General features: G+C 34.8%; 1 protein-coding gene across 5 annotated transcripts in view; it reads right to left on the bottom strand.

The window, feature by feature from the left end:
- Positions 1-221: 221 nt before the first annotated feature.
- NEK7 (NIMA related kinase 7) overlaps positions 222-16,587 on the bottom strand; it is a 72,335-nt gene continuing 55,969 nt past the window's right edge. For 4 of the 5 annotated variants that reach the window (XM_039329548.1, XM_039329549.1, XM_039329550.1 and 1 more), the window contains exons 9-10: positions 13,378-13,491; positions 222-4,546 (exon numbers count right to left, since the gene is read on the bottom strand). In XM_039329548.1, the coding sequence (XP_039185482.1) occupies positions 4,436-4,546; positions 13,378-13,491 (225 nt within the window). In that variant the 3' untranslated portion in view covers positions 222-4,435. The remainder of the gene's footprint in view (positions 4,547-13,377; positions 13,492-16,587) is intronic. The other variant, XM_039329552.1, reaches the window with a different exon arrangement.

Raw genomic sequence — 16,587 nt, 5'->3', positions numbered from 1 at the left:
CATTAATATTTAATAACTCTTACAATTATAGAAACAGAAATATAAACATGCAAGGTATTGGGATGTTACAATCTGATTAAGGGTAAACCTTAGGAGAACATAACCTATTCTCTATTCTCTAAAAACTGCAAACAAAAATGCTTAATTTTCACATATATCATCATGTCAACATAAGCGTTCTAATAAACAGGCAGGTTTGACAGAAAATAAATGTAGGTGGGTTTATTTTACCATATATTTTATGTGTGTTCTTTATATTATGATATGATACAACATAAAATTCCAAACACTGAGTACAATCATTGTGCAAGAGCAGATTTAGAAATCAAACACAACACAAATATTCATAAAGCCACAAATATTACATTACTGGATATAAAACTATGCATGTTATGTTTTGTTTAGTATATAGAATAGAAACAAACAGCTTGGTTAAAATAAATACAGCAAATGTATTAACAGTTCCCATACATGGAATCTGAAAATATATGTATTTTCTTATAGTGCAGAAGAAAAATTAAGGCATTTGTTACCTAGCAATTGCTAAGAATGTAAAACGGTTTAGCTTGGACAGAGCTGAGCACCCAATTTCCGCTGTAAAAAAATCAACATTACTAGACAGCAGCTGAACAATACAGAAAAATGCTCTTTGCTGCCATCTGGTAATTTCCAGATATATGCAACTCAGATGCAGTACTGCAATGATGAAGAGAATCATCATTGAGTTGTTTTCCTGGGTCTTGCCAAGGAGCCTTATTGGTCTTGGACTAGAACTTAGGGTAGATCTGCCAAGAATGAAGGTCCAGAGGCAGAAATGGCCCAGCTTCTACTACCTTATACTGTCCTACCTTATATTGTCAAGAACTTGAGTTCTTTTTTGGCCTCTTATGCAAGTTACTACTTTTTATTATTTGGGTGAGATCAAACAGGTGGTTGACATACCACCCCCCCCAACACACACCTCTCCCTATCAAATGAAGATATTAAGAAATCTGTTTTATATTCCAAAGCATCATTAATAGTTCCAAGGTAATAAAATTTAATGGCTCTTACACTGCTCTAGCACCGTTTGATGGGTCCTTCCCTTAGCAAAGCATTATGATCCAATGATGGCTTTGGAAGATCCTATACTGCCAGTCTTGAATTTCTAGCCTACGAAGATTTGCCTCCTCACATTCCCTAATATGGCTGACTGTGGACAATGGGAGTTATAGTCCAACATGTTTTGACACAACTCTTCTCAGTATATCAATGTTCTGGATGGAACTTCATTATTTACTGCAATGAATGAATGGGATTTCTGTGCCACCGAACAGTGACTTGATTCTATACAAAGGGATGGTACTAGGGAGGAGAAAGAATTATCTTGATCATGCTTTAAGGATAATCCTTAAAAATAAAAGGATCATCTTGATCTTGGCTTTGCCAGTATGTAGTGGGATTGGGGCAAGCTTTTAACAAGACTTAAACCTATCCACTATGTCTGATGATAACAGCAGATATATGAAACCAGTAACTTTTTCATACTTGTGCAATTACTTTACATCCTCAGTCCACATCTTTATGACCAATATCAGAAAGTTTTACAAATATGTCTTTGGTTTTCATTGGAATTAATGTCATAATTATTCCAACATTTATTTTTAGAAGCAATTCCCCAAAGTATTTTGTGTAAGGTAGCCATATATGCGCATGTGGGCATACATGCACACACACACACACACAAATTAATGCCATGTACTTGGAGTGAATTCAGTAAACCTCTTTTTCAAATATGCAATGCCAGGAGGCCACATGAAGATTATGCTACTTTAAATGCTACAGCTTCTTCAATGGGGAAAAAAATACAGAATTCTGAAGTATTTTTGCATAGGAAAGCATGAATGTTGTGGTGGGAATAAGGGACTGGCATATTATTTTAGTCAATGTTTTAACAAATATTATGTTAGTTTTATTCATAGCAAAAAAAAGTTTAAGAATCTTACAGACATTAGCATTTTTCATTTTCTTTGAATTTCCTGTGAAGTCAAACATGCGCTAAGGGAGAAGGCAGAATTTCAAGTTTCTCCCTCATGGCTTCTGTGACTAGATGCTGTACTAAAGTTTTAACTATACTCCAAATATTACTGGAGATAGAATTTAAAACCAAATTAACATAAGCTGATGCAACAAAAAGCATGAGTTTCATATCTGTCCAATTAGTGACCATCAGACCTCATTATTCCCACTAATCATGTATAAAAAAATCCTGATTAAAAAAAAAATCAGTCACCTAGCTAAAGTAGAACAGCAGGAACAGAGAAATGGACAATGCTGCTAAACTTTTAAGAGACAGATGGGCATGTATCTTATGTTTTACTTAGATCATTGCAAGAAGGACAGACCAGGACTGGCTGTAATCATGAAATGACATACATTTTATAGTCATGAACATAACTGAAATAAATGAATTGGTACTAATCTGTTAAGATTAATATTCACAATGAAAGATTGAAAGTGTCCTTTTTTCATTACCTCTTTCTTATGATATCATGGATTTCAACTCTGTATGTTTCTTTAATTTCAAAATGTTTGCAATGTGTTAGATGCAAATTTTGAGAACTTCAGTGTAACATCTGGGAGACACTATCTTGGGGAAGCCTTATTTATGATCTTCAACATGTTAAATAATCAAACCTTTATCTACATAATTTCTTGATATCATAAATTACTATTCTTCCCTTTCATGATAGAATACTATTATTTGCTTTATTGATCTATTTCATTTCAGGTGATTCTAACAAAAACATCACCAATTCAAAACTTTTTTTTTTAGTTCCAGCCAACTATTATTGTCTTTTAAATTAATAAAGGATTTTCAAAGCAGATACCTTCACTGAAATAGATAATTCATATCAAATCCTGTCCAGCAGTTACCTATTACCAAGTCTTAACCACAGTCATAATATAACTTTATCATTAGGCTCCAATTGCATAAACAAAAATACACAATGGCCTCCATTCAGCATTATGAGTCACAGCATATGGGAACGTTATCCTATGTAAATAATTTGAAGGATCTTCCAAATGATGGTCATTTATTTTAAGTATCCCTCATATTTCAAATATCTTGGGATTATTATTTATTATTACACATAACGCCTTTTGCGACTTCTGTAATATTTTCTATAGCCATCCAAGCATCAGAGTGCCAAAGTAACAGTAATGTGGACAGCTTTCTATTATTTCAGCAATGGCCGGATGTTGCTATGAAGAAACTACATTTCACGGCTCGGAAAGTATCCTTGGTTCATCCAATGTGTAGGAAATACTGTTCTTCAAAGCAAATTTCTTTTAAACCCCAATCTCTTAGGTTCTTGGAGTCATCTATGCCAATGCAATTAACATACATAACTATCCAGCCCAAAGTTAAGTTCTCTACTAGTGTACTAATTGTATGTGTTTAGCAACGTAATACTGACATGAAAACTAATTTATAACTGGAGCTTACCCTTAGTAGCCACAGATTTGGAGAATAGTCACACTACAGCTACAAACTTGAACCTTAGGGCAGTAGAACAAGCTGACTTGGGAATCATTAAGTGCTCCTTTCTATTTAAGCCATTTTTCAGAGAGATAATAGAGAAAACCTGTAGTACAAATGAAGAAGGGAACTGGATCAGGTGATCCTCAACATCCCTTCTAACCTGATGACTGATTCTAACTCCTAGACATTGTGCAAATTCTCAGTTGTTGAAATCGAAGTTAGGGATTGGGTTTATAATACAGTACAAGACTAGACAACAAACAATTTGACCAGATTTCTTCTCCTTTGTTTCGCCAGTGTGGGACAATATGCCAAAAAAACAGATGAAAAAGCCACATTTTCACTTCAGAAACTGCCTTAAAGCTCAATGTCGAATAAATATACATTTTTTGATAAGCAAAACTATACATTATTTTTTAAAAAATCTTTTTTTAAATTCCTGGGAGAGGGGTAGAAATAAAACCAACAATAAATTTACTAATTAATAATAAATTCAGTAATTATGCTTTCATCATATTCATATCCATAAATTATTACAACATTCAAGATTTATAATTTTGCGTGTAGAAATTAAAGTTATCTTCCTATAAAAACCTGCAACTCAGACATGTTATACAAAAGCTAAAACTATATAAAAACATTTCCTCTTTATTCAATAATTGTATAGCATATAAATGACTTGCAATTACTCTAATTTGTAACAATTTACGTATGTTTAAAACTATTTAATACTTTAAAATTTAAAAATATAAGTAGTCTTTACTTGTAAATTCTGTAACAAAGGTGTGACTATGTTATTGGCACATAAGTAAATTTAAAGCAATAGACAATAATAAAAAATTGGGGAGAAAGCATATCAATGTTTAAATGTTCATAACTTGTTGCTGCTCCTCCTACAGGGCAAGTCTTTTAGCTGGTAGCTGTGCGGGCATGCATGCGTTTTGCTACATCATAAACATAGGTTATATCTGGTCGTTTCTCTGGATCTGGGTTGATGCAGATGTTAACTAATTGTCGCAGCTAGAAAAAGAAAAGAAAAAAAGGGCATATAAAAAAGAAAGAATTAAAAAGAAAAGTACTCCTGCAGGCAAAATTATGAGAATGCTTTTCTCCTACAAGTTCAATGCAAATTATAAATGCTGGGAAAGCAAAAAAAAAAAAAAAAGCAAGGCAGTAACTTTTAAATATGTGCTTTTTAATAAAAACAATATCCTTTAAACTACTGCATTTCCTTTCATATAATTATTTACATACTTTTAATCACAGCAGTTTTGCAGGAGTCCAGGCTGTATTTAATAGTACAAATCTCCTATTATATAAGTACAAGATATATAAAATGGCCACACTGGACAGGAGGGTGCTTAATGATGTTTCCATGACGGACTTTTCACTAATCTTAAAGTTGCTTAAAACTATTATGGAAACAAACTGGGTTCTCTTTTCAGTGACTCTGCAGAGACCTGAGGAATGCCTGCATGGAATGGAAATATTGTCATGGATTCTAAGACTTGCTATGCAGAAAGGAAAGACACATTATAAAATGAATATTTTAGGCTACAAATCTATTTATCTAAAACCACTGAAATCAACAAAATCACTGTTCACTCTTTGATTTAATATGTAATGATAGCATCCAATCTTGAGTTTTATTTTAGATATGCAAAATTAGTACACATTTTTTCCACAAGATAGACTCTTTCCCCCTCTTTTCTGTTTTCAGTATAATAAAGCAGCAAGGAAAGTATGCGAAGTATGCTTAGAAAACATATTCGGTAAATATTTTTTTAAAAAAAGAGAGCAGTGTTAAAACAAATTATATAGAAAGAGGGGCATTCATTCTTCTAATTGTTCACCTGCTACTATTTCCAGGCTACCGCAGTCCTAGATCACAGGAGGGTTACAATATAATGAAATACAGTAGAACAATTATATTTTGATCTAATAATAAAAGAAAATCTCCCTCGGCAACATCAACAAATCACCAAATAACACCGGAGCATTTAATAATATTCTTGAATATCAACAGAAGACAGTGATCCTAATTTTAGACTGATTTCAGAACGAGGAAGCCATTAGCTTCTGATACCCACCCTGTACCTTCCAGAGAGTAAACACAAAGACAGCAGCATACCATCCCAGCCAGTCTACACTTGGAATGCGCCAGATTTACCTATGTAGGACCTAAGACTTGTACAGTTTACACATAATAACTAGCATCATCATTTCATATGCTGCCCAATTCTCTTGACTTGTACCTGGAACCAATGTATTTCCAGCATCAAGATACTATCCAGACTTAAAGGCTTTTACCCATTAAACACACAGACAGCTGCACTGTGCAGCTGCAGCTTTTGAGTGGCTTTCAAGTGCAACCCTATCTAGATTGAATTACAGTAGTTCAAGCATGAAAGTTCAAGCATGCAACTGTTGCCAGTGCATCAATAACCAACATGCATAGCACAACACCATTCCCACCATTCCACAGAGTTCTTAGCAGTAACTCTTCAAGCACTGCAAAGATAGCATAGGATTCTGGAAGTCTTAACATGACTAACAGAAACCTCTGCTTTTCAGTTACTTCTCAAAGTCAAGCAGGCAAAGGAGGCAACTTATTGCTTAGGTTGTTACAGAATAATGTGAGACCCTCAATTAGTTCAACTAGCTCCAGAAAGCCAGTTATTCTTTCTGCATTTCCATAGAACTGATTTAAAGAAACCGGATATATATACTGTGGACCTCGTCAAGCAACCTTATCAAAGAAGAATGTGAATGTGTGCAAGATCAGAAAACATATAATTAAAATGTACCGTACGTTATTAAATATTCACTAATGAAAATGCTTGTACTGTATTTCAGTAACATCTCCTGTGCTGTAGTCAAACTTTCAGCTAAAGTTGAAGGGAATGAATATGCATACAGACACATTCTTAATACTGTATTCTGGTCAAAATATTATCCGTGCTGATTAACTGGAGCAGAAAAGAGGGAAGAGAAACGATACGATCTAATTTTGTTCCTTTTCTGAATACTGACCTTGGGTTTGAAAACAAAAGGGTAATCGGTTTCTTTAAAATTGGAGTAGAATGAGGTAGACATCACGCATTTTAATAGCTGTGATTGGGGAGAAAGGCCTGTAGGTTTGATTTAAATCTTTCTAAGTGGTATCTCTTAAAACCTTGTCAGAATATGACCATTTGCACTGTGCTCTATGAACATCACTATGACCTTGAAGCATAAGAAGATATGTTGAAAGACCATGATTTCTTGCCCAATAGTCCAGTAGCACGATGAACAAGCCTACACCGTTCTAAGAACTGCCAAGAAGCTATTCTATTAACATGGAGCTTATAGCATCATTTGTATCTGGATGTCTTTGAAAACAGTAATTTGAATTGGGCTGAGTTAGAGAAGTCAGGATGGCTGCTAATTTTCCTTAACCTGTTCTGTGAACTTTGCTCAGTGACAGTATTATGTCTGAAGCTTAACCTGTTGATGGGACAAATTTATTTTTTACATTAACAGCAAGTTTGTCAGTCTCCAAGAGACAGAGAAAGGGAGACAGAGTAAGAAAATGTCCCCTCACAAATGTCCTCACAAAGGAGGACTAAAGCACTCTGGCCATGACACCAACAAACAAGATACCAAAATCTCCTGTTAAAGTACCAAAAAACCACAAAGAGGCATGCTCATTCTGGCGAGGATTCAGGGTGTACTCCATGTATTACTCACTATGAAATAGTGATTAAAGTGTAAACAAAGGCTTTAGTAGAAGCCCTGTCAAGTGACAGATATGGGAAAACCCACAAATACTGGGAGAGTAGACCGAGGAGCTTCTCAGAAAGGGATCTCAAGGTTGCATGGCGAACAGTTTGGAATGTCAGCCCTGCGCACAGAAGCAGTACAGAAAATAAGTTTCATGCCATTACATATATTTCAGTTTTGTCATTTTCCTTTCCTAAATTTTAAATTTTTAATAAAAATCCCAAGGTTATACTTTTTTTTTTTTACTTTTTCAAATAATCCAAATTAAACTTTTCCCATTCCCATTTGCAGGGGTAGGCAACCTCGGCGCTTTTATGACTCATGGACTTCAACTCTCAGAATTCCTGAGTCAGCATAGCTGAATTCTGGGAGTTGAAGTCTATGAGTCATAAAAGCGCCGAGGTTGCCTACCCCTGCCCATATGGCTTCATTGCCCTCTTTTCCCTTTGTGGAATTTGTTTGAGTGAGTGCGGTCAGGAAGTAGGATTTTTGGCTGGACACATGCAGGGGAGAAGCATCATTTGTTGGTGATCCCTTGGTTTAACCAGTCTGAATCTAGTGATGGTTTGGGAGTCTTTTCTAGATATAATAGAAATTAGCATAATTTTGAACCGATGCCTTAGACTGTTACTGCTTTGTCAAAATCAGATTTATTTATTTTTTGCTATAGTTTCAATGGGATCCAGAGGCAATATGAAAGTACTTAAAATATATATCTCTGATTATATAAGCGGAATTCAAAATGTAAAAATACAGTACTATCAATAGATTTGGACAGATTACTATATAAGGAGCCTAATTGAAATGGAGCAATTGAAGTGAAATCGTATTTTTAAAGTGAATGTTTTGCAACAGATATTTTATAACGTAGTTTAGATTGGATTTTAGAAAATTCAATGCACTGTTCTGAAGGCTTATTATAGAAAACATCTCTCTCATTTCTAACTTTATTTGAACAAGTATTTTACCTCCACAATTTCTATTCCAAAGACTATTTAAAAATACTGTAAGGACTACATATATTCATTTATGAGAGCCAGGAAAACTGCAGGGTATACTCTAGGCAGTCACCAGTATTGAACACTGACTTAAAGGTATCAATCCCCCAACCCCCCCCCCCAACTTAAATTCTTATTTTCCCATTTTGTTACTGTTAAAATTAACTTAAATATTAATTGCATAATATTACAAGATTATCTAAATATTTTAGTTAATAAAAAGATGCATCTTTTTTATTAACTAAAATATTTAGATAATGAATCTTGTAACAGTATGCAATTACTGTATTATTTAATTCAAAAATTAACTCTCAACTTTTCTTTTCAGTTTGCATATAATAAATAAAAGAGAAAATAAAACTGCCAATATCATATAAACATCTATTTGTGAAATGTATTTAAATACTGTATATACCTGCAGTCAAAATATAAAAATGCCCTCAGAGGGAATGGAATTTTCACCTACTTAATCAATGCATTATGATGGAGTTTTACTAAGCATTAAATACCTTGGAGAATCTTATTTTATATAGATTTACATTAAATATATTCCAATGTGATTCACATTTCATGGGGTATAATATTTTGTTTTGAAAAATGAGCACTCTAGTTCATATAGCCAACACTTAAGAGGGAAACTATATGCTAAAAAGGAACTGAAAATAAAAAGGATTCAAAATAAAATTCATAGTAATTAATTCCACTTAAAACTGGAAGAGGTATAAATATATGTAGTTTTGACCCACATATGTTCAGACTTTTTGGAGTTGGAAATGATAGCAAAAAGGGCAATTCTCCAGATTCTATTCCCCCATTCTTCATCTTTTTTGTAGAGGGAAAGCATATTATTCATCTGTCATGATACCATAATTCTTGACCAATGGATTTTAATTGTAGAAAAGCTGGAACAATGAAAGCACAGACCCAGCATTTTTAGCTTATGGGCAACTGAGCATTTGCAAGAAGGACAAATAAATGTAAATACAGTTGGAAGAAACAGAAATGTTTCCTTTCTATGAACTTCCCTTCCTCTCCCTCTACAATTTGACCTGTCCCCAACTTGTTGGGTGTTTAAATAATTCTAGGTCCATCCTGTGCAAATAACAATGGTGGGCAGTTAGAATTCATGTTTTGACTGGATTTGTACCTGCATGACCAGAAAAAGGATGAAGATAATCTAGGTTGCAAACATGTGCTACACCAGGGATAGTCAACCTTGGCTCTTTTATGACTCGTGGACTTCAATTCCCAGAATTCCTGAGCCAGCTTAGCTTAGCTGGCTCAGGAATTCTGGGAGTTGAAGTCCACGAGTCATAAAAGAGCCAAGGTTGACTACCCCTGTGCTACACGAAGACCAGAATGAGGAGCCTTTATGGTAACAGCCTAAGAAGCAAAGAGGAAAAATGCAAACTTTTGGGGAAGCAAACTTACTATCATCTTTTTATTTCTATATCATCATTAATGTAAAAATAAAAAAAGTCTCCAAAGACAAGGCTGTCAGATTTTTCTGCTAGTAAAATTCTCATTAATGAGCTGACCTTGAGATCTAGCACATATCCCTATACTAGTTTTTGGATGGTGTCTATTCATTTGCAGTCAAAGTCAGCCTTAGATCGCATCAGTGAGCTTGCTAGAATTATAGAGAGACAAATTGCATATATACAATTACTGCCCAGAACACACACAAAACATTGGTTTGTCAATTTCCCTCCTTCCTCCTCATCAAATATTTTTAACAGCAAAAAATGAAAAACATGCCGTCTTTGAAACCAATACCGTAATTAGGTAGTTTCAGAATATTGAAATGAGACCTCCCCTTTCATCAATTAGAAGCACTCTAGCTGTTCAGACATTAAAAGAAAAATGGAAATTAAATGCAGTTGTCAGCCTAAGGATCTAAGGAAGCGATGGAGCTATTCACAGAAAGGGCTTCAGATAAGGAAAGGAGCAACATTATCACAGCATATTATGTTGCCATATGAAATGAGGAGTGTTACCTGAGAATAAGAAACAAAAATGGGCACCCGAAGTTTTATCCAACCAGATCCTCACTTAGGAAGTATCAGTTGGTTTACATACTGAGAACTAACTTACACAGTGGTTCAAAGGCTGAAAAATATCAAATGGAATAAGTCTGCACTGTAGTAACTATCTACCAAAAGCGGAAATACATTAAAACAGATTTTAATTAAAAAAAAATTTCTTTATCTAAAAGCCTTGTGTCAAAAACAGGCAGAGGTTGATGCAAAAACACATCTTTGTACATATTTCTCTGTTCTACGACCCCTTAATTCTTCTGTTCAACTGGGATGAACCTTTCAGTCTACAGAAAAGTTTAGCCTACATTTTCTAGAAGTCTTTTGGATGCCGTGGTAGATATAATACAGTCTTCTTCTGTAATATAGAGCCTGTGCAAAACACAGAACATTAAAATGTACAGTTAACAGGGATCATAACTATACTCCTTTAAAAAAAAATACCAGTTTTGTTCTAAGTACAATTTTGGAACAATGAATTGTTCACAGTAATAGTATATCCTCTATTACTGAATTTTCCACTTTGTCAGGAAGTAATTTCCATACTTGTAATAGATCAGGGCTTTCCTTCTCCCAAATGTTATTGTATAGAAAAGGGGTTTTAAAACAACGGTTGTGAAAATAAAGTCCTTGTTTCTGAATAAGGAGGAAGTACAGCCTGATATTTTTAAAATTCCCCCCCTCCTATCTATGTAATAATAATTATTGTTATTATTATTACTTCCCTTTCTGAATACCAAGTCTTCCATCAGGCCTGGACTTTGATATCTGCCCCTTGGCTGAGAATCTATATATCCAACTTCACACTTAGCTGCAGTGAAGTAGCCCTCCAGGCAGGCTGACTTCAACGAACCACTAGTGGTATCATCATTAAAATCCTGCTGAAGGTCACCATGGCAACCGCCTGCTGAGGCTTCACTGCTGCACGCGGCATCTCCTAATCAGCTACTATGTGAAATGCAAATTCAGACAGTCTGAAAATTAGTCAAGAAGAATAGAGGATGAGGATGCAGGTACGTGAAATATTCATGTGCTTCGTGGAAAAAGGAAGACAGCATGAATGACACAACAAAGAACGGCCCCTGACATTCTTGCTATCATTTTGCATTATTGTTCACACCCTACCATATTTCTAGGCCTCCGGTTCTGAAATTGCCTATATGAAGTGCCATATTTATATTCTGCACAATTGTCATAATTAAAAATGGCCACTGGAAAAAAAAAACAGTTAATTGGAAAAGCTACATTAAGTCAATGCTGCACACACCAGCAAAGACCATCACATCCACTTCATCGTCTTCCTAGTCATCTTTAAAAGCATACATAGAGAATTTCACAGTCAAATTCTCCATGTAATAAAAGTGTGAATATTATACAATGATTTTTTTAAAGAGATCCATACTTTATGGACCACAGTTTTTAATTAATAACTAAAATCTTTAAAACCAATGAGATTTGGAGTTTGGAGTTATATTATTTCCCAATTCCCTAAAGCCAGTGACATTTTACTGTTTACAAAATATGAGGATTTTATATATATTTCTACATAGCTTAATTTATTTTTTCTGCTACTTTACTGTGTTCAAAATTTCAAAAAAAATATGTCCATACATGGGAAAGGAATCACAGAAACACATAGGCATCTATGTATTAGTTATAAGAGATATGAACGTATTCATCCTTAGCAGAAATATTAAGTCTTTTTTTGCTGTATGTATCAAAAGTTTTTATCCTATGACTTTGGAGGCATAACTGTTCCTCGCCAGGGTACTGCATGTTAATGGACAAGAATCTCTGTAAATAATATAAGCATATTTTTCTTCTCTTCTGCAGTTACGTATGAATATACAAATAAGTACTGCATTGATTGTCACAGAAACTGAAAGCATTTCCATTCTCTGCCACCTTTGTCCAAACAACCAAAATTGCTAGAGAAGGAACGGAAAGCATACCACTGGTGCCCATTTTGTTGCAGCATGATGTGGTAGTTCCATGTACATCTCTGAATGCACATTCAGAATAACAGAATAGTAAACAGTCCGTGAAGAAGTACATCATGCTGGAGATATGCCTTGCATTTGAAATACAATTTGTGATATATAAAAAATATGAGGTTTCCAAGATTTTTTTCGTATGTGTGCTTTTTGTTGCTTAGGGCATCATACATACAACAAAATTATTATTAGGGCTACACACGGTATTTCCAAAAGGTTGCTTTGCAAAACCTTAAATCATCCAATGTATTTCAAAACAGTCAGTATCTTCAATTGTCTTCCCACACCTCTGCGTGCACAGCCACACTGCTTTGTTCGTTGTCCCACTGAGATAACCAAGGTAAGTCTTTGAAACAGCCATGCTGAGCTTTTCAGATGACACAGTTGCTTTAATGCTTCAAGGAATTCTTGCTTGCAACAATGCATTTAATGGTGTTCATAAAGTACCCCACTCAAATACTATGCACAGTTCTAGTCATTACTCCTGAACGGAGCGTAACTACTTTTTCATCATATCCATGTAGGCACTTAGATCACAGTAAACTGAGGGAGTTTCATTCTTTCACAATGTTTTCAAAAGGGTAAATAAGAACACCACAGGATATATCATTCAGAAGATATTCTATATAGCTGAAAATCAGAAATTCATGTTGCTCACTGTGGTGTAACCAATCTAAGCAAAGAGGATTTCAGGGTTAACTGCACTCAGTTTAAGCAATTTTCCCCTTATAGCTTGGAATTTTAATGCCTTGCACAGAATTGCAACTATAAAGAAAGCACAAGCAGAAGATATAAAAAGTACTATGTAGAACATTACAGCAGTTCTTTCAAAACCATGGCACATTTAAGGTTCACATTTGCAGCCATATTTAAACAGCATTTTTTTAAAAAAAGAAAGTTCGGTTTTCAGGAAGAAACCAAGTCCTCTCACATTGAAATTAATGAGAGCTGTGCAAGAACATCTCAGCTATGGGAAACTGCATGCCAGATCCTAGGAGAAATAGGATGCTTTTAAAAAGTAAAGCAAGTTCAAACAGCCCACCACAAAGGAAGTTACTTACTTCTTCTGAGTAGTGGTCTGACGGAAGGGGTGGATAATCACATTGTTCTATCTTTTTACATAAAGAATACAAGTTCATTTTGTCACCATAGAAGGGACTTTGCAAGGCAGCCATCTGTGTGGAGTAATAAAAAGGATATACTTTTACATTGGTGTGGCAGAGAAGACTCAGATACAGAGGCTTGGCTTTATTTTTTAAAAAATCCCAGTTTAAATTAGAGGCTAATACTTATTTTCTCTCTATGATATTGGTTTGAGTCACTTACTTCTTACATCTGACGTTCAGCATATTGGATCAGATCGTTCCTATAGCATTACACTCAGCTAACATTCCTGTTGCATAAATTCATTGAAATTTCTTATGTACCCAGAACATTATTCCCAAATTTTGATTAATATAGTATTTTCTCTATATAAAAAAACCAAAAACCATTTACAATCACCTATATATACCATGAAGTTTTAATTAGGAATCAGAGGAGCTTTGGTAGAATTCACCTAGCTTACAAAGGCTCTGATTTTCTTTTTCTCTCATAAATTTTATGCTCCCTGTGACATACCTTGTAGCATGAAAACTATCATATTCTAAATTACAAATTTTCAATCGACAGGTAGAATTATATTCAAAACCAAAAGATGTTTTCTGCATCATATATTTGTTTTATGTTTCATTTAGATATCCTTGTTTAAAATTTATGGGAACTATGAATAGATATTAATCCAAGCTATAACCAATAATAAGCAGTAAAATGAATAAGTTTATTATTTAAAATGAGAATGGGGATAAATATCAATATTTCTGCATGCTCAACTTTCTTCTGTTTTGCCTATAGTCTTGGTCGCTTTTCAACTGGTAAGGACATTTCTGAAGGCTATAAAAGCCATCAACTGGTATGTACTGAAAAATATTAAAAATGTAAGTAGTCATCCATCAATTTAAGACTTAATTTTTTGCAACTATCAAGAAGCACTTTGTTGTCCACAGAAGACAAGGAATGCAATTCCCTGCAAAGAACTGTTTGCTTTACATCCCTCTGAAATTAAACATATGCACTGTAAGGTCTGTTTAAGTTATATTTCTAGTATTTTTCTAATAAAGCATTTAATCTATTGGAGCGGTCCATTTTGCAAACATGATCCCGGTTTTAGCCCCAAAACTCCACATATTTGATATAATTGTTTTTAAAATGTTGGAACTATTATCATTAGTGTCTCCACTGCTTATTTTAAAATGTTATTGCTTGGCTTTTCAAAAGCAAACAAAAAGTGCACCATACTGCTAAGCTTCAAGAGATTTGTACAGAAATGTTCACATTGCCTCTGAAAGCCTTTAAATCTCTGAACCACAGCAGCATGAGCATTGTGTGAAGTGCAGCACTGCCCCAAAGTCAGTCACCCTTTTCTATATGTGCTAATAAGTTTGATTTTGGAAGGACAATGTGTACATTCCCCAGACAGGCAAAGTGTGTGTGAAACACGCTAGTCCATGCTGAGCTACTCAGTGAGCTTCAGCAGGGACAGGACAAGCTGAAAATGGCTCTCATCTGTCTTGTGATCTTTGAGACAAGAGAGTTAACTCCTTCACGACCAAAAAAGGATTCTCATTTTGATCGTGGTGCATAAGGGAATAAAGAAAAAAAAATGAAGAACTAATTAAATTTATAGCAAGAAGATCAAAATTGCATACATTAACTGGATATCGTAATTGATGAAAACTAAAGGTTTGAGACTATCATGGAAAACAATGATTTCCAATTGTATTGCTGCCATAATATTAAATCTTGAAACCACCTAATTCATGCAGTGTATTTTTATTTCAGTGCAATTAAATACAGAATTAGAAAGTTTCACCACCCAATCAGCATGCACGCACAATTGCAAAATAAACACAGAGATACTCATGGTACAAAACACGTGCATTAAAAGTAGTTCTGTTGCAATGTTTTAAAAGAGAGAGAGAGAGAGAGAGAGAGAGAGAGAGAGAGAAAATGAAGGGGGGGGGGGAAGAGAGAGAAAGCTGAATGTCCCCTAAGGAGTTAAAACAGGACTACTATATTTTCATGCATCTCCTGCTTTGACAGATGAAAAATGTCAACTGTCCTGTTTTTATTTTCAAGCTTTTGCACTATTCATCTGGTTCATTAGTGCATCTTGCTGCTGCCCCTGACAGCTGCTCGCCCTCTCCTCCCAGCAGCTGAATTTTTCAGGCTAATTTGATCCTCCACACTGAGACGATCGCTAGAATGATTGACTTGCTCCCTGACCTCCAGGGTCTGACTTTCCTGATTAGTATTCTAGGGGTGTCTGAGGGACGAAAGCCCACTGTCTGTCTTCGGGGCTGGTGGCAATGCTCTCCCCCACCACCTCACTCGCTCATTCTCTTTTTGGAGAGGGGGGGGAACTGTAAGCCACCAACCTACGACCCTGTAAGGATGCAATTACTGTGCTGAACAATAAAGGAAATGTGTAATATCTACTTTTTCATGTAAAGGTCCATGTAGTGGAAGCATGGCACGTTGATTTTAATTAGTAAAGTCTAGCTTGTTGCATATCAATTAACACAGGGTGATTAGAGTGTTTTGAATTGTTTTTTTTAAGCATTTCCAGAATATTTGAAAGTCTAATTTTCTGACTAAAATTAACCTTCAACAACAACAAAAAAGGTAAGTAGTTAAGGAAAGAGGGCAATTTTTAACAGACTGTAAAACCGGCCTTCTCCAATCTGGTGTCTTCCAGATGTGTTGTAACTTCAACTTCTAGAATTCCCAAGCCGCAACACTGGGCATTGCATTCTGAACACATCTGGAAGGCAGCAGGTTGAAGAAATGCTATATCATAGAACAGCGGTGAATAGAAAGCACACTTAATTTTCGATTCAGCTAAAGTCCAACCAGACTGCCAGATATTAATATTAACATTCAAATAAAATATTGGCTGAAGAATTATTTATGGGGAAGCTATGTAATCTTTTAAGAAAATCTCATGCATATGCAAAAAAAAAAATAATTGCCAATTTGAAAGTAATATAAGCCAATGGAACTAATAATATAAGTAACTTAGAAATCCTTAAATGCATTTTATGTTGAATATATTGAGCAAGTCAAGAATAAATTTAAATATTAAATTTGTACCATAATTAAATGGCAGTATTCATGCTTTTCAATCCTCCTATTATTGGAGCTATATTGAGAAAAATCTTACTGTTTTGTAA

Source organism: Crotalus tigris, unplaced genomic scaffold, assembly GCF_016545835.1.
Source record: "Crotalus tigris isolate CLP2741 ecotype Arizona unplaced genomic scaffold, ASM1654583v1 scf7180000024401.5802323, whole genome shotgun sequence".
Classification (NCBI taxonomy): Eukaryota; Metazoa; Chordata; class Lepidosauria; order Squamata; family Viperidae; genus Crotalus; species Crotalus tigris.
The sequence above is the reverse complement of the archived record's forward strand: the minus strand, read 5'-3'. Positions and strand labels throughout refer to the sequence as shown.